Source organism: Perca fluviatilis, chromosome 13 (genome assembly GCF_010015445.1).
Source record: "Perca fluviatilis chromosome 13, GENO_Pfluv_1.0, whole genome shotgun sequence".
NCBI lineage: Eukaryota > Metazoa > Chordata > Actinopteri > Perciformes > Percidae > Perca > Perca fluviatilis.
This window is the reverse complement of record NC_053124.1, coordinates 21683744-21702207: the sequence shown is the minus strand read 5'-3', so window position 1 is coordinate 21702207 and position 18464 is coordinate 21683744. Positions and strand designations below refer to the sequence as shown.

Sequence of the window (18464 nt, the reverse complement as noted above, 5' to 3'; positions counted from 1 at the left end):
GACTTTCCCCCCACGCTGTCATTATGTTTTATGGCAGAAGTGTTTGCAAAAACCGAAGCGAGGTGCTGTAAGGATGGGCTGTGTAAGAAAGTGAATATGCAGCAAGAGTGCTGTCTGTTCAACCAACAGATCTAAAAGTGGGAGTGGGAGAAAAAGAGGGAGAGCATTGCCTTCAAGTAGTGCTCAAGAAAAACAAACAGAAGTGAGTGCAGAGTGAGTGAAGGTGAAGGAGTCACTGTCAAGACAAAGAAAGGGCAGAGGCAAAGAAACAGTGCATTCAGTTTGTTATACACTGATAAGTAAACAGAAGTAAATTTGCAAAAAGACTTTAATTGGCATTGCTTTAATCATTCTTGGATCAATTTACAGTTTTTTTTAAATTCATTCTTGTCAAAGCTAAACACGTTTCTTGTGGTTGTCTTCAACACCAGTAAATGCTTTTTGCCCGCTTCCCAAACCCCGTAACGTAAACTAACATTACAGAAGAGCACATTCTCTCATACACACTTGCATATTCAGATCCTACAAACGACTCCTTAACGGGTACGAAATTTCTAAATGCAACATACTCGAAAAGCGCGGACAAACACATTCTACATACATACGCATACAAATGTGCACACGTTTTTTTCTCTTACTCGCTTCCACACGCAGGAAAGCAGGCAGATAGAGCCACACACACACACGCACGAACACAGCACAACGCACACACACACACACACATTCCATAACCAGCATGTATTATAAATATACATTACAATGCAGACGCATTCATTTTCGCAAGTGCAGCACTTGAGGAATGCTGCTCTTCCATCAACTCTGTTTGTGCATTCACAGTTGGTTTATGACATGCACTTCAGCAACACAATCTGGTTAGCAGTATCTGGTACATGAGAGTAGGGTTACTTCGTGTATATCCCTACTGATTAGTCATAACCAATAACCCTCTCTGTTTGTCAGGCTGAATTACATCTGCTTATTTATCTACACAAGCAAAATGCTGCAGTAAAAATTCCACTGTTTAAAAAAAAGAATAAAAAAATGGCACAATAGCTTATTGAGCAAAGGCCTACAAATGCACATTAATAAATTAGGTAAATAAATAATATACTTTAATGTTAAAATAAATACATTTGAAAAGTAAATAAATTAAAAAAGCACAACATTGTAATCTGATTATTTGCCAGCCTATGTTGTATTACAATATAAAAAAGTGAACTTCTCTTTATTTGCACATTCACACGTTTTTTTTTTTTTAACAAAATGGCGGCAGCGTTACTTTGAGACTCAAAGCACAATTTCTCCTCAGGCACCTGCTGCCGCACTCTGGCGACTGTATGGGGTCGTTTCCATGGTGACTGTGACTGCTGTAATGACCATCAGCACTGATTGACTGGGAACCTCTGAAGTGGAAAAGGAATAGATTGGTTTGTCTGGCATTAAAAAGGGAACTTGGTGCGAGAGAGGTTTTTGAGAATTGTAAATTAGTGGTATTCTGAATAACTCGGCTGATTGCTGCCAGGAGAAAGGTTTGACATCCGGAAAATCTATGCGAAGTGCTGAAGGTAAATGCATCTACACACATCTACCATGTCTAAGTGCCGTCAAATTACTAGTCCAGGGTCTGTATTTTTCTAGGGTTGTTACAGTGTGAAGGCAGAAAATGCAGACAAAGGACTAGTTCTAAGAGGACACTCGCTATCTTCTAAAAAACACAGGCTTTGCATCTGTACCTATCACAAAGCCAGGGGTATTTTTGATGTCTGGTGAAAATGGTTTCTTGAAAGGCCTGTGGATATCCTCACAAAGTCTTTCCCTTTTCTTAAGAAACAGCTTGGGCTCTTATTACCAGCAGCTCCCTCACACCAGTGAAAAAACATTCTTCAATGTCCAGGATAATGGCAGCTGTTCTCATCGCTGACTGATTATATAAATATCCTGTATAGCCCAGGTAAGATCAGTACAGTTCTAGAGTCCAGCTTGCTCTTAACTACATCTAAGTCGAGTTTTAAACATTTGCATTCCTAGTCCATGGTCCAAGGCCTAAAAATCCACTGCAAAGTCCAGGTTTGCCACCTTTTTCAAAGCTTACAGTCACAAAAAAACGTTGCTTTCATCAGCTGAACAGTGCAGCTTAAAATCCTTTTTTATATCCATGCTACAATAAGAGTGTGTAGTCTACATCCAATTTATTACAAGTCCACTTTCTCAGGCATGACAGCAGCACAGAAGTTTGATCGGAATGGTCTCCATGTTGTGGCATGATGATGCTGTGGTATTCATATGATAATGACGTCCATCAACGCATGGAGTGTCAAAATACACTAGTGTAAATATGACAGCAAAAGGCCTCTCCTTTTTAAAAGTCTAGTTAAGTTTAAGTTCAAGGATTTCCTTTCTGTGTCCCCTTTGACTGTGGTTCTGTTGCACCTCTGCATTATCCTCTCCTGTGTTTCTGCCAACTTTTACTACAACAACTTGGTGGATACAAAGCCCTTTGGACAAGGCGGTCCCAGCCATGCATGAGGTGTCACTCACGGTGACAAGTCGCTAGGACAAAAGGACAGCAGACACGAGCAGCATCGCCACGGTAAGAAGAAGGCGGTCACGTGATGGGCTGCTGCCACTGACGCTTTTCTCCAGTTTGGGAACTTCAGGGTTAAATTCATCTGGAGAGAAAGTCACAGAAAGAGAAAATAAGGAAGCGAGAAAAGAGAAGAACGTGAGTGTGAAAGTGTTAGAGGGTGTGTGTGTGTGTGTGTGTGTGTGTGTGTGTGTGTGTGTGTGTGTGTGTGTGTGTGTGTGTGTCAGACAGAAGTAAACAAACCATTACTACATTATTAATTCATCAATCTAAAGGCAATGTGCGATGCATGCAAATTGTGCTTTAACACATGCAGAAAAAAAGACACAACGCAATTATCAACAAACCACCAATTATCATCAGCACTGGTACATATGGCCATTTTCCCCGTGGGATGGAAAATTAAAAACACTTTTATTTCTGATCTGTTTTTGTTTTTTTCATGTATTCCTCTTTTCACACTAATGATGTTTTTATCCTAGAGGGATTTCAATCAAACCAAATTACTATGGCCTTGCCATTGATTAGACACAACAGAACATTAGCTGGAGGGGAAAGATGGTGAAAGAGCTGGAAGAACACATTTTGTAATATTCGGTAAAAAGTGGATTACAGGGAGTCATTATGCTCTGTCTTGACAAAATGTTTCTTATTATAGCGAGAGGTTTATTACATGCCAAAAGGAGCCAAACTGCTCTGTTGCTTACACAACTATAAGAACAGCTGGGCTGACTGCACTGAGATGTTAGAAAAACCTGTTTTTTTTCTATAGAGTAATCCAACAAAGTCAGAAGAAAGCTGCAATTTCTTCCTGACGTGAGTCACATCCAGCCCACATCAGACATGAAAGAGAGATGTATGTGAAGAAGAGGGGTGATGGAAGAATTTAAAGGCTTGATATGTGTCATACTAATGTTATATTTAATCATTAGAAAGTTACTTAGGTTTAACAGCTTAAAATCACACTGCAAAGATGAAAAAAAACTTTTTTGATTGTTTTGATACAAGAAAGGATATATCTATTTGACAAATTGTGTGGCAAAACAGCAAAAATCTTGTGTTTGTCTATGAAAATCCCTTTACTTTTACTTTATTATGATGTCAACATAATATCCCAGTGCGTTAAAGTTCCAGCGGGCATATCGTCTTCCATTAAATCAAACCGGCTTTCAACAGGAAATACATCAAATTAAGAAGGTACGATGTCTTCAAAATGCTGTTTCACGGTGACGTCAAAGCCTCGCCTAGAGTTTACCAAATATAATGGAGACAGTAATTGGCTGCAACTAAAAACAAGGGTTGTGATAAGAGATAACAGATAGAGACAACAATCACATGATGTTTGATGGATGAATGGAATTTTGTTGTTGCCTTGTCAATGACACACAACACTGACATTCACACCGCAGTACACCGGGATGAACCCAAACAGAAAACAGTCAGTCAAGGCAGAAGGGAGAATATAAACCAGCACTGCCTCAGGTAATGCTCACAGGTCACTGCGGGGCCTTCACACCATCTGGGTTGTCTCTCCAAAAGGTTTAATCAGAGAGGCTCCAGAAATAAGTTGTAGACTCAGTGACCAGAAGAAGAGACACCCTGCGCCTGCAGAAGAAGTGAGCTCTCGCTTACTTTTACACAAACAAGAACATGCAGCCACAGCTGCATTTCCACAGTTTCTTCAGATGAACTGATTCATTTTGTGTGATGTTACAGACTTTATTTGTGGGTGCCAAGAGCTTTGACAATCACAAAGCTGTACAATATGCACCTCGTAAAAACCCTTGCTATTTAGGGAGGCCGCCCTTGGAAGATAAATGTGGGGGACGCCGGGCGCCTCGAGCATAACAAGTTATCAAAAGGTCCACAGTATGACACTGAACATCACAGTACAATTGTGGGATACAGCAATCAATTTCCGAGCGCTCTGGTGCTGTCTCGTCTGTATGGGGTATAACAACAGACGAGCACACAGGGTAGCTCTCCTGTCTGCTGTAATCGCCCAAGGCATTTACAGTGAGATAAGAAACATCAGCTCTAGACTGTCCGTGAGTGGAAGAAGGCTGTCTGGTCTGATAAATCCTTGCGCAAACTATGCCACAACGATGGTAGACTCGCAGTGATGCGTGAACAACGTGAGGCGATGGACCCGTCATGTATGGTTACTGCTCTATAGTGAGTCAGTGGGGGAGATGTAACAGTGTGGGGGAAATTCAACTGGCTTAATGCCATCTTTCTTCATAGTTACCTGGAGCTACCTCCGTGACATAGAGCAACAGAAAAATGACAACAAGCATGGATGAGATTGATGCAGCTCTAAGTTCTTGTAAGATTACAAACAGAGCGAACAACTGTTTAATATGAAAATGTCTTTGATTGTCATGACAAACCTGAACTTAATTGCTCCTAGCAACCGCTATCGTAGCTTTTGTGTGTCAATTCAAAATATCGTGATGGATACATTACTCACAACTGACTGGTTAGAACACAACAAAAAAATAACTCCTCGACCCAAGAAAAGACAGAAAATGAAGAGGAAGCTGTTAAATGGGGCACATCATGAAAACTTCTGTAGTCCTTGTGCACATACATTTGAGTATCTGGAGTGCCTACCAACCCGCAATCTGTGAAATAAGACAACCCAGTTAGTTTTTTGTGGGCTGCCTAGATCAGAACCATGGGACCAAGCCACTTAGATTTGACTCCCCTTCCTATGCCACATACAGGCTCCTTAGAATATACTCCCCCACCCAACCATCAGAGTATCTCCCCCCACTACCTTTGCAAAGGTGCGCCATAATTTTCTCACAAGCTAATCAGAGCAGACTGGACTTTTCGGGAGGGAGCCATAAAGAGACAGGCACTCAAACAGAGTGTTTCAGACAGACGGTGAATACAGGTATATTCAGACAGACAGCACGAGAAAAAAATAATGTGTTTTTTGAACATTAAAGCATGTAAACATGTTCTAGGAGGAACACAAAATACAAGTATGAACCTAAACATTTGCATGATATGTCTCCTTTAAAGGGATACGCCACTGTTTGTTGAAATAGGGCTCATCACGGTCTTCCCTAGCTGTGGGCCAACGCATTTTTTGTCTCCGTGCAAGTAATTAGGTTGTTGTTTTTTTTGTTGGCTCACTTTTACTCACAACATGCTAACCGGCAACATAGGATTCCATTCACTACGCTAAGCTAACTAAAGCGGACTAAACAATGCATGCTCAAAAAATGCGTTGGCCCACCTATCTACAGCTAGGAGAGACCGTGATAAGTCCTATTTCAACAAACGGTGGCGTATCCCTTTAAGGGTAACTACCATTTTTTTCAACCTGGACCCTATTTTCCTATGTTTTGTGTCTAAGTGACTGATGGGAACAACAATCTTTGACATTGGTCCAGTATTAAGCAAGATCTCTGCAGTCGGCAGCAGCGAAACAAGCTACAATGTAAGTTAATAGGGCAATTGTCCAGCTTGTATTTACCTTCACAAAAGTGTTTGTTTTACCACTTACAGGCTCAGATTAATATTCTAAGTGTCTGACAACATTATGGAAAGGATCCCTTCAGAGATAGACCTTTAAAACCTCTCTGAGACCTTTCTGTTTAACCAGAAACAGCTCTGAAGTCGCTAGCGGTAAACCCACCAGATTCCATTTAAAAAAGCAATACTTTTAGCGTGTATAGAGCCAACATATTTTCACATGTAAATCGGTAAACTATGCGTTTATTTCAACCAACACTAAAGTTGTGATGGTTCGAATGAAGTGTATTTAACGATGCTAAAATTACTGTCTATTTACATGGAGTCGGGTGGGTTTAGCGAACGCAATTTCGCGGATGTTTTTATGTTTAAGAAAAGGATCTTACTTTAACAGAAAAGTCGACCTCCTTAAAAATCCTTGTCAGACACTAACAATATTAATCTGAGCTTGTCAGTGGCCAAACGAGCACTTTTGTGAAGTTAAATACAAGCTGGATAATTGCCCTATTCTAATCAGTCACTTAGAAACAAAAGCATTGGAAAATAGGGTCCAGGTTGAAAAACGGTAGTTACCCTTTAAGTTGCTACTAAAGCACTGTAGCTGCTATCAGCCTCAAAGCTGTTTTTAAAGCAGTGTTTCAATTCTTCTTTGTATACAGACTGCACATGTTGGATGAAGTGTTTCTGATTACTTGGTGGATCACAGCTATATTTATGGCGGATTTTGAGCAAATCTGCACATAACAAGTCACTCAGAACGGATGAATCCAAGGTGCTGGTGCCTATTGATGCATCTTAAAATGGTCTGTTTACGGTTGCATTTTCTGGTCCACCAACTTATTTATATTGCAGCCTTCAGCCCTTCTACTGCTGCAGACACTCAATATAGGAGGAAAATGTTTAAGGGCAAGTCACAGATGGAGGAATGCAAAGAGTATACTAAGCTTTGCTGCAGGAAACTATAAGGTTATGATTAATTCAAGCAGCAAGCAGCAAGGCTGATGCTGAACTGTTGTAGCACATTTGTGGCAATAAGCCGTTCATTATAAGACGTTCTACTAACTAATCTCTGCTATTCTGCTATATAGAACAGATGTGTCTTTCAAGGGGTTTGGAAAATAAATTAAAATCATTAAAAAAAGATAAATCAAGTCAATTCACAGGATGCTTCTGGTTTATTACAACGTGGGTCTTGTTTTTGTAGTTTATGTTACAAAGTAGACTCAACAAAGTAATAATTGAGATATGAAAACACTTTCTAATGGGGCAACAAAGACAGGAGAGTCAGATTATCTGGTAGGTTGTAAACAAGCCAACAGCGTCCACTTTCACAAAAATGATTCACAAGCACTGCAGATTGCAAATGATGGCAGCAGCTCATTTCACAAATGATAAACTGTGATGATTACAGCAGACAGCTTGAGTAATATTTTTATTGTTGGCCTCCATTTTCTCTTCCAAGTAGGTTTGGCTGACCCAGGGATTTGTTTAAATCATCTAACTGCCCATGTTTCTTGCCCTCTCTGACTTTAGCAAGGTCACAACGTTTCCAGAACTAACTTAACAGCCTTATTATTACCCATAGAAATGATGGCTGAAAACTACAAGTTGTAATAGACCAGAATTATCCTCAAAACACCCTGTTAAATAAGGATAATGTGACATAGAAGCGAAGCTAATAATAAAGTAACGAGGATGACAGCAAATCCAAACATATGTGGAGAGAGAGAGAGAGAGAGAGAGAGAGAGAGAGAGAGAGAGAGATTTGTTGATGCAAAGCCAGTCTGTGGGCTGGGCTGGACCTGAGGGTGAGTCAGAGAGTGGGTGTCCAGCGGTCAGCAGGACCATCAGGGTTACCAGTTGTATTTAAGTATGTGTGCGTGTGTGTGTGTGCATACATCTGTGTCTCTGGATTTCTCTAAATTTATTCAGCAAAATGCATCACAATGCTAGAGGCTATGATTTCTTTTATGATTCCCTGCCAGTGTGTGTATGTTTTTTTTATATTAAATTCTACGTAAGCTCGGAGTCGGAGATATACATCAATTAATTTCGCCCACCACTGACTTTCTCTTTCCTCTGCAACCCCCTCTCTGCCCACTCAATGGTTTTATGTCTTCTATTTTTCTTTTTTTTTTGCCTGTTTTCTCTCTCTCTCTCTCTCTTTTTCTTTTTTTTTTTTTTTTTTTTTTTTTTTTTTTTTTTTTTTTTTTTTTTTTTTTTTTTTTTTTTTTTTTTTTTTTTTTTTTTTTTTTTTTTTTTTTTTTTTTTTTTTTTTTTTTTTTTTTTTTTTTTTTTTTTGCTGATCGCTCAAGAGCTCTCTTCACTCCATCTCTGTTGGTCTCAGTTTATCTTTTAGGCAGTACACTTTTTTCCCTCCACAAAAACCCTCTCACGCACGTTCCCTTTTTTTCCCCTTTTTTCACCCCCCCCCCCCCCCCCCAAATGAAACAAGCAAACTAAATGATTCCCGGCAAGAGGCTTTTGTGAAAAAGAAAAATAGAGGGTTTATGTAACCACTCAGCTGCACAATTGACTTGCTCTCTGACATGTTTGCTCTTTAGCAAACAGGAACCTTTCATTCCTTACAAGACCTTTACTGACCTTGTATACGTTTTACCTGTGTGTGTGTGTGTGTGTGTGTGTGTGTGTGTGTGTGTGTGTGTGTGTGTGTGTCTGTGTGTTGTACATTGAAGGAGATCAAGTTTTAGTTTTTTCTTTGTAATTCTGGTTTAATATTACCCATTATACCCATTCTGATAATTTAATTTAGGTGTCAAACTGATCCAATACTCATGCTGTTGGGTTAAGTGGGTTCATTTGTTCTTACACAGATGCCCTTAAATGCAGTATGTAATATGTAAGAAAGTAAGTGTGTCACTACTGTAGAATCACTAGTTGTATTGTTCACCGTCTTACCCATGTAACATTTTCAAAAGCAGAAAATAAAGGTTTTACTCATCGACCAGCTATGGGCTGTGAATTTTCTTTTGCAAACCACAGAATAAATAAACTAAAACGAACAAACGGTTGGTTCCTTTCCACAATGATTGGGACACAAATCGAGCTTTGCGGCCTCAGCAAAATATTGACCGGCATCTGGCTATTGGCTGCTATTCATTTTCGCCAACTCAAAGTCACTCACCAATGTTGTGTATTTTGATGTTTGGCCTGACTGTGTACTCGGGAGAGGTCTGACTGGAGTCATCATCTGCCTGGGAAACTGAGGAACACACCGCATGTACACACAAAGACAGAAAAGAAAGAAAATAGAGGGAGAAATAAAAAGAGAGAGGGAGGAGAGACCGGGAGAGAAAACACCTCATTAAAATGACAAGACTGGGAAAAATGTGCATTTTTTGGCACCACTAAATTGTATACAGATATAGCAGAGCATGGAGCAGTTGGTATGCCCCTGTCACTGAGAAAGCATAAAGAAATCCTGGACTGAGAATCCAGACTTCTATGTGAAGATTAAAAGCATTTGGAACCTGTGGACAGAAATCATTTTTACATTTGCTGTTCGTCTAGACACAGAATAACATTCAGTCTGCATCGCCAAATTATCCATGAATGAATGATGTGTGGGTTTGTCGATGTGCATGTGTATACATCTGTGTATTTTCTGCTCTTTTTAAACTAAATATGTGTGTTTGTGTGAGCCTGTGATTCTGAAACATAGTTAGGAAGATGAAAGAGCATTCACGGAGAATTTACATAGAAGCTGGTAGCAATCAAGTTGCAGCTCTTCCCAGATGAAAAACATATGCTATGATTATTCACATTATTCACTCTTTGTTATCTTAAAGTCCTAAAGTAAGGGTTAAGGTGGGAGACACGCAGAGAAAATAAAACCGGTCTGAGGGCAGCTGAAATCAACAGCTTTTTGATAGAAAGCTATTAAAATGACCTTGCTGAGTAAAGGTTGCAGATTGAAAATTGACTAAATACACCAATGCACAGATTGCCATTCATGCACACGTACACACACACACACATTAAAAAGATTTACAGCTGTCAAACTGCCATGTGCAGTCCTACACACATGCTCTAACTTCTACATCTCGCACACACACACAGCGATGCACACAAACACACAGAAGCAAATGGAGGCGTGGTAGACACATCAATAGATTTGCCGTGACACTGGGATGGGGTGGTGGGTGTTAAGGTGATGTGTACACAGGGGCTGACACTGGCCTGAGTGTGGGATGTATTAGTGCTGACAAGGTTAGAGGAGAGGGGGAGGCTTTCTGCACTGGGCTCCCTGATCAAAGGCCTGCAGGGGAGAGAGCAGGCTACCAGGGTAAAAACACACACACACACACACACACACACACACACACACACACACACACACACACACACACACACACACACACACACACACACACACACACACACACACACACACACACACACACACACACACACACACACACACACACACACACACACACACACACACACACACACACACACACACACACACACACACACACACACACACACACACACGGCAAGCATCAGAGAGCCAGAAAGAGCGAAGAAGAGATAGACAGTGGGGGATAGGGAGGAGGGGGAATGACAGAGAGAGAATGATGGTAGAGAGAGAGTTGAATCTTGCAGCTGCATCAGTTTTTTTCTTTTACATCTTTTGTGCGGCTTCACGAGAGCATGTCATTCACAGAGAGAGATAGAGCATTACTGTAATAGCACTGAGACAGAGAATAACATTAAGCCATCAAAGCGCTGCTTCGAGGGAAAAGACGCTATCATCAAAACCTCGCCAAGACACCGCACGGCAGAAAAGCCTCTCTCTGAGACAAGACTGTCAGATCTTAGTTTTTCTGTGTGTTTCTCTCTGCCTCTTTGTCTCTGTTTCTCTGTGTGTTTGGGAGATACAAAGAGATAGGAGGGGAGAGCAAAGTGGAAATGAGACACAGAAAGAGAGGAAATGGTATGAAATTAGTGGAAGAGACCTATGGAGGTAAGAGGAAGTTGTTGGGTCTCACCAGTGGAGCAGCAGACATAGACCCTGAGTCTCAGGCAGCTGTGGCCGTGGTGGTGGGTGGGCGTGGCTGAAACAGAAAGCAAACACACACAACATGTCAACATTGTGCCCTCTGCAGGCCACACCACCCTCAACAATCAGCTGTGCAAACTGCAGCTCTGCAACTGAGTAGCAGCCTGTCCTCAGCTGAACTTCCAGAATCTATTAGCAGCACCCACATGCTATCAATACATGTGGGTGACAGCGGCTGAAGGGAAGATATTAAAATATTGGATGTTCAGCGCTCTCAGGCTTTTTCTATCCATCACAATAAACCAGTGTTTACTGGCCTGACTCACAGATATAGTAGTACTCCTGGCCAACGTTGAACTCGTAGCCCAGCGAGAAGGCGCTGTAGCGCTGGAACTTCTCAGAGAACTTGATGGGAGCGTGAGGAGCGTGGGGCCGGTTGCACTCCCAGCGCTTGAAGCCCAGCTGGGGGTCACAGGTGCGGTAACCGCGGTAGCTGACCATGTAGAGAATGTACTGCTCGGCCACGGTGCGCTCCAACGTCCCCCGCTGGCTGGTGTTATAGTGCGGGCAGTAGATGTCCAGGTAGTCATTGACGCTGACCTGCACCGTGTATCCCTCCCTCCGTAGCCTGAATGAAAAATACAGATAGAGGAGAGGAAGGACAAGAGGAATAAAGAAAGAAGGAAAGACAGACAGAAATGTGGATAAGTAACTAGGGCTGCAAATAATTAATTTTTTAAATTATCTGTTAAGCACTAGTATAACATTTGGAGCCTAGTCGCCAGCATGAGGTTGCCAGGCAACCAGACTCCAGGAAATTACTTATCCCACACATAAAACCCCATAAAAAGGCAACTTGTCGGTTTTACACTTATAACATTAGTGAGCTTTATAGGTGCTCGCAGGTGAATTTTTGTACCTTTGGACAGAGCCAGGCTAGCTGTTTGTTGCAGTATTCAGTCTTTATCCTAAACTAAGCTAAGCTAAGCTAACTAGCTCCTGGCTATAGCTTCATAATGAACAGACAGATATAAAAGTGATGTTAATCTTCTCATCTTTGTCTCTGCAAGAAAGCAAATAAGAGAATTTCCCAAAAATGTTAAACTATTCTTTTAACCTCTCAAATACATTTACAATTAACTACCTTTTCCTCAGAGCACATTAACACCCTCTTCTCTTCAAGACAGAAACTATTATACCTTTCTCCCTCCTCTGTATATAAAAACACACATTTCCTCACTACATGCCTCAGGGCGAGTGCTGAGAACAGTGCTCAGAATGATAATCTGCACTCCCGTCTCTTCCCCTGAGCCAGCTACAGGCCGGGTCATTGAGGCGGAAGGAGATCCTGTCAGTGGCGATGTATGCTCTGGCCGCAGGGGAACCGGCCTGTACATGGTACATATGATGGCCCAAGCTCCCTTGGCAACCGCCGCTGATGGACGAGCAGGCTGTTAGCAGGTAAGGAAGGCCACTCTAAGGTTGAGCGTGTGTGTGTGTGTGAGTGTGTGACGTACATAATGGCACAGCTGATTCAAGACTCCTCACTGAACAACTGAGTCGATGATGTGATATGATGTCGCATTCAGCTGCCACGCTGTGATCTTCACTGTTTATAATACTAACTATGCTTATTATGTAAATTACACAATCTGTAATTAGACAAAGTAGAAGTCATTAGAAGGGCTCCTGCAGGTGAGCTGATGAGATGGGAATTGTCCTGGGCTGCAGTGATGTGAAACATGCATCAACTACAGCTGTAATGACCCATTTGCACCACTAGGTGGAGATATTGCACTGTCTTATATTTAAATAGCAAACCTCCCCCCTTCCACCTCTGCACTTATTTTTTCTCTCTCTCTCCTGGTTGTCTCCTCTTTCTTACACATTTTCTGTTACACAAATACACAAATACACAAATACACACACACACACACACACACACACACACACACACACACACACACACACACACACACACACACACACACACACACACACACACACACACACACACACACACACACACACACACACACACACACACACACACACACCCCTCACTGCGTATGTATTGTGCTCACACACGCGCACACACAAAGCTGCTCACACAACTATACGCACACATGCATACGTTACTGGGTCAGGCCTCCAGAGAGATTATTATTCAATTACAAAATGTGGATCAGAAATGTCATAACACCTCTCTCCTCTCTCTCTGTCTCGCCATCTTTCTTGCTGTGGCGTTACAATGGTTCCTTTTTTCTGGATCCTCTCCTCCACTCCCGTCCTCCTTCTCATCTCCACCTCTTCTCTTCGTTTACACATATGCCGAGGCAGATGAATATCAATTCTCTTAACCAGAGTTCTTCTTGGGCCATCAATCTTATCTGTGCTTTCGATCCCCGCTGCTTAGATGTGAGATGACAGACTTTTGTCTTGCAGTGTTGCGGGAAGAGACAACACAGCTATGCTTCAAAGGGACTATATTTAGAGAGGGGGTTGGTGGTGGAGGAGGAAGTTTGAGATGGGGGGAGAACAGAGGGGCAGAGACAGATAAAGCGGTACAATGGGTGTGGGATAATGGTAAGCAGATAGACATAAGATGAAAGTGGGAGAAAGAGGGTGCTTTGAATATAAAAACATGCCATGAGGAGAATCCTGGATGCAAGTGGCGTGTAAAAAGTCGGGAGAGTGATGCAGTCATTGAGAAATAGGTGAGAGGATGGCAGTGTGCGAGAGGACCTGAAAGTAAGGAAGCAAAAGCAGGAGGAAGAGTGTACGTGGGTCTGTATTTGAGCACTCAATCGTATCTATGGATAAAACGCTGCTGGCTGCTACTGAGACAGTAGGCTACAGCAAATGCAGCTAACTCACCAGCATCGATGCATAGGTTCAGGTTTTAAGATTTACTGGCTGGAGAGACAAAAAAAAAAAAAGACATGTACTGTACATGAGCGGCTACTGAAATGGACAATAATAACTTATTTGGTGCATCCATGTGGCTTGAGTGGACAAGCTGGGGATGAATCTAGGACTTCAATGATTCATTATCAATATCTAATTAATTTATTGATCATATAGTCCATACAATGTCAGGAAGTAGTGAAAAATAAACATTACAATCTCATAGAGCCAATAGTGACGTCTTCAAATTGCTTGTTTTGTCCAATCCAAAGTCTAAAGATATTCAATTTACAGTGATGCAAGACACAGAAAAGGCCTTTGAGCTGCACATTTGGGAATTTTTTTAATTTATTTTTTGGTAAATAACTTAATTTAATTACTGGAAATGGATTCTCAAAATTGTTGTTGATTCATTTTCTGCCGTTTCTGATTGTGTTCAGCCCCAGATGAACATGTGACTCTGTTACTTTACTGTCAACTGTTTTGTTTTTTCACTTCTGCCTCAGTAGACGTAGCAACACAGCAGGAGAATATTTTGTTCCTATCGTAAAGTCAGCGATAGAAGAATCAGAAGAAAAAAGCAAGAGGGGAAGAAGGAAGAGAAGGTAAGGTGGTGCAGAACAGAAAAAAGGAGACTAAAAGAGTGGAGTGAGAAGAACAGGCTGGCTGGGTGAGACGAGTCCCTCTAGGTGTATGCTGTTATATAAGCAGTCCACTTAGTCGCACAAGACAGAAAGGTTGCAGGGCAGAGAGGAATGGAGGGAGGAGAGGAGAGAGGAAACAGAAGGAGGGGTGAGAGGAGATTTAATAACTTACAGTGGGGGGGTGGGGTGAGGAAGGAAAATGCATTGAATGATGACAACAAAGAGAAAGGCACAGAACGGGAGTCAAAGGCCTAGACAGAGACATAGTGCTCCCCGGGGATAAACATATATGTGGTAAAAGTGCATAAAAAAGACTGATGGCTCTCATTCTCTTGTTGTCTTCCCTTCTCCTGCGGGCCCTTCCCTCTCCAACTCTCTCCCTCTCTTTCCGCTATGCATTGTCTCTGTGCTGGTTTTGCTGTCTCATCATCATTTTCCTATGAGTGGGAGTGTGCAGCTAGTTAGTAAAGGCTGCACAGGCTGGTGAAGACTGCCAGGGGAGGCAGATAGCAGGGGAGAGAGAGAGAAAGAAGAGGAGGAGGGGGGGGGACAAGCAAGGAAGACAAAGATAGCACTACTGCACCTTTCACATCTGCGCTAAAAAGAGTCTTTGGAGAATACTGGCAGTATCAATAAATAACAACTGTAAGGTAGCGCTGAAGCTAAAGACACTTAAAAGCATACAGTGGACAGAAACAGAGCATCTTCTACAGCCACAGAAAATCTATAATTCCTGTAGTAAAATATAAAACACCACAACACCATAAATAATAAGTTGTTAGTAACAAAAGTGAGGAATATTTCCCTCACCCTCCACATGAGTGAATCATCTCTTGTTTTGCTTGACTGAGCTTAAAACTATAACAAATCCATGTCCTCTGTCATGTTTTTGTATATTAATTTTGCCAGATAGCATCAAAGCAGAAGCATTTGATGCTTTCAAGGAAAATAATACCAGCGCAATTGTATTTGTTTCCACCCTACTGACATGAATGGATAATAAAAGTCTAAACCCAGCGAGGTATTCTTTACAGTCTGAAGTTAGTGAAGTTAGTTTGTTCTGCTGCAGGTTCGCCCTACATTACTGCCAGAGGCTCCAACTGTTTTCAAAAATCCATTAAAAACAGCTGGAAGAGACAAGTTGTTGCTTTTGACAAACATAGTCCAACTTTGTAGCAGAAAATACTTCTGACTGTGGAAGAAAAAAAAACACTTGTGGGTTTCAACACTTCAGGTATTAATGCTGATAGGCACAGTAAATAATACAATGATATCAGAATTTTACTTTGCAAATTAACATATCAGGAAATGTTAGAGGCTCACTTTTATGGAATAATATCATAGCTGCTCACTGGAAAATTAAAATGTCACATGAAAGCTAAATAACTGTTGTAAAGCAAAGTGCTTTTATTACTTCCAATACATAACGTTGCAAAACATCGGTTTACGTGCAAAGATATCAATGATCTGTCCTCCAACTTGCTTTATTTGCTTGTACATTTATGAAGCAATTATGAACAGAGCTTTTCCGTGTCAAAAACAGCACCATGGACTCAGTATGATAACATTTGAGGAATCGACTTTTGCATAAATGTTCTTGTCGCCGCACAGACTCACATCCACCACACCAACAGTAAGTAATCTATGTCTAATTAACAGTACAAGGTGTTTTTTTGGTGTCTGAATTACTGCTGTCCAAGATGGCTGCCATAAAAAATTTGTTAATTAAACTTTTTATTAAAGCAATTATGTAAAATCTCGTGTCTCTACAGTGCCACTATCCAGCTATGTTTTTTTTGGTTTCGTTGTAGAAGCTTCTCTCCGTAAAGATGAGGTCAGCGTCGCATCATTGATGACCTTAAAACACACACTCTCTGGGGTAATCAACATCACAATCATCAGGAGGTTAAACTACCGATGCGCAAAATGGCGTGACTAAAAAGCCATTTGCGAATCGTCTGTTTACCACCGACAAGACTCTTCCAATCGAGTCCCCTGGCAGGGACAAGCTGGGCCCTGCTGTTTTTCTCTGTACCTCAGCACCAAAACTCATTACTTGTGCACGCACACATGCGCACAAAGGACACAGACAACCATCACACATGCATGCGAGCGCGCGCACACACACACACACACACACACACACACACACACACACACACACACACACACACACACACACACACACACACACACACACACACACACACACACACACACACACACACACTCTCTCTATCTCCTGTGAGTCGTCACTGATTGAGTTAACGCCACAATTAACGGGTTTACAATGTTTCGATCCAAAATGGAGGATTGAGGGAGAAACAAGTGCTGAGCTAGTCTGTTGGAAGAGGCAAACGCTGCAACTCTCTTCTTAGACTATTAGACCACTGGGAGTCATCCACCAGTTTCCTCCACAACCTCTGTCCACTTTGGCCTCAGAGAAATTGAGGGGCATTACCTTGTCATATTTACTCACTCCTGTATAAACCTCCCAACGGCTTATTCCCCGGCCTTCCACCTTTGCTTTCCTCATTTGCGAAGCTCTGACACATTTCTTTGCAATAACATTTTCTAACATTTACAGAAACCTACAACTGGGAGCTATCCTGTACAGCTACACCACCTACAGCATAGTTCTGCTCAATAAATTACAAGTCTTGCTCAAGGACACCTGGACAGCTACAACAACTACCTTTTAAGACGATTACCTAAACACCAGGCCAAGGCTCACAAGTTAAGTTGTGATTTAAAAAAAAAAAAATTCAATTGTCATAATTTTCTCAGAGTGCTCCACTCTCTGCTCTGCTACTGACAAATGCCACCAATTTAAAATGAATTAATAACTTCAGTAATTAATACATTTGTGGCGATCATGTGGCTGGTCATGACATTTACTCTGCATGTCAACAACAATGAAGTGAAACAACTTCATGAGCGCAGCATTAAACGCTCAATTGCTGCTGCATTTTGAACATGCAGAAAGTTATTGATTTCAGCTTTAAAGTGATACTTTATTGATCTCCTATTAGTGAAGTCTTTTTGCTTTCCCCTCTCGTTGGGAGGTCACGGTGCAGCCTCAGCTAAAGAACAGCATCGGGCAGCTTGCAGGGCAGATTCTTGCCGACACGGGCTGAAAAATGGATCTTTCACTTAAAGGACAGACTATCTGCTCACTATTTCACCCTGCAGTTGTGTTGCTTGGTGTCTCCGTTTCCCCCAGCCTCACTACGGGCATGCCTTTAGTAAAGTGGGTGGGAAGGAGCTAGAGGGACCCGTTCAGAAATGTAAGGTATTTGCCAACTAAACAGAGGCAAATGCACCTATGAGAGGGGCATGCAGCGTCACATATTAAGAAACACAGAATTTCTGGCAGCAGGCCAGGATATATAGATATTATAGTTTAATAGCAGATTTATAGACCACAAATACACACAAGGTTCCCAATATGGGGCTTTTGGACCCTCTAAAGGGGTCACAAGATGATGAAAATTCTAGCAATTCAGAAAAGAAAATCTGATACAAAGGCTTAATTCCTTCTGTTATTCTCTTTTTAAATTATTATTAATTAATGCATCCTTTTGTCTATTCAACATCAGAAACCTTTATCACAATTTCTTACAGCCCAAGGAAACGTCTTCAAATCGCTTGCTTTGTCCGACCAGCAGTCCAAAACCCAAATAAATTCAATTAAGAATGATAAACAGCAAATCCTCACATTTGTGCATTTATTGACTAATTGTTTCACTACTATGTGATACACAAAGTTATATGTGTTATTCATGTATGCTAAAATGGGTCTTTCAGCATTTTTCTT

The 18464-nt window shown here is 41.4% G+C and overlaps 1 protein-coding gene across 1 annotated transcript in view; it reads right to left on the bottom strand.

Moving 5' to 3' along the window:
* Positions 1–310: 310 nt before the first annotated feature.
* Positions 311–18464, bottom strand: part of efna3a (ephrin-A3a) — a 63039-nt gene continuing 44885 nt past the window's right edge. Inside the window, exons 2-5 of the mRNA XM_039821181.1 lie at positions 11423–11724; positions 11086–11151; positions 9216–9293; positions 311–2669 (exon numbers count right to left, since the gene is read on the bottom strand). Coding sequence (XP_039677115.1) covers positions 2551–2669; positions 9216–9293; positions 11086–11151; positions 11423–11724 — 565 coding nt within the window. The 3' untranslated portion in view covers positions 311–2550. The remainder of the gene's footprint in view (positions 2670–9215; positions 9294–11085; positions 11152–11422; positions 11725–18464) is intronic.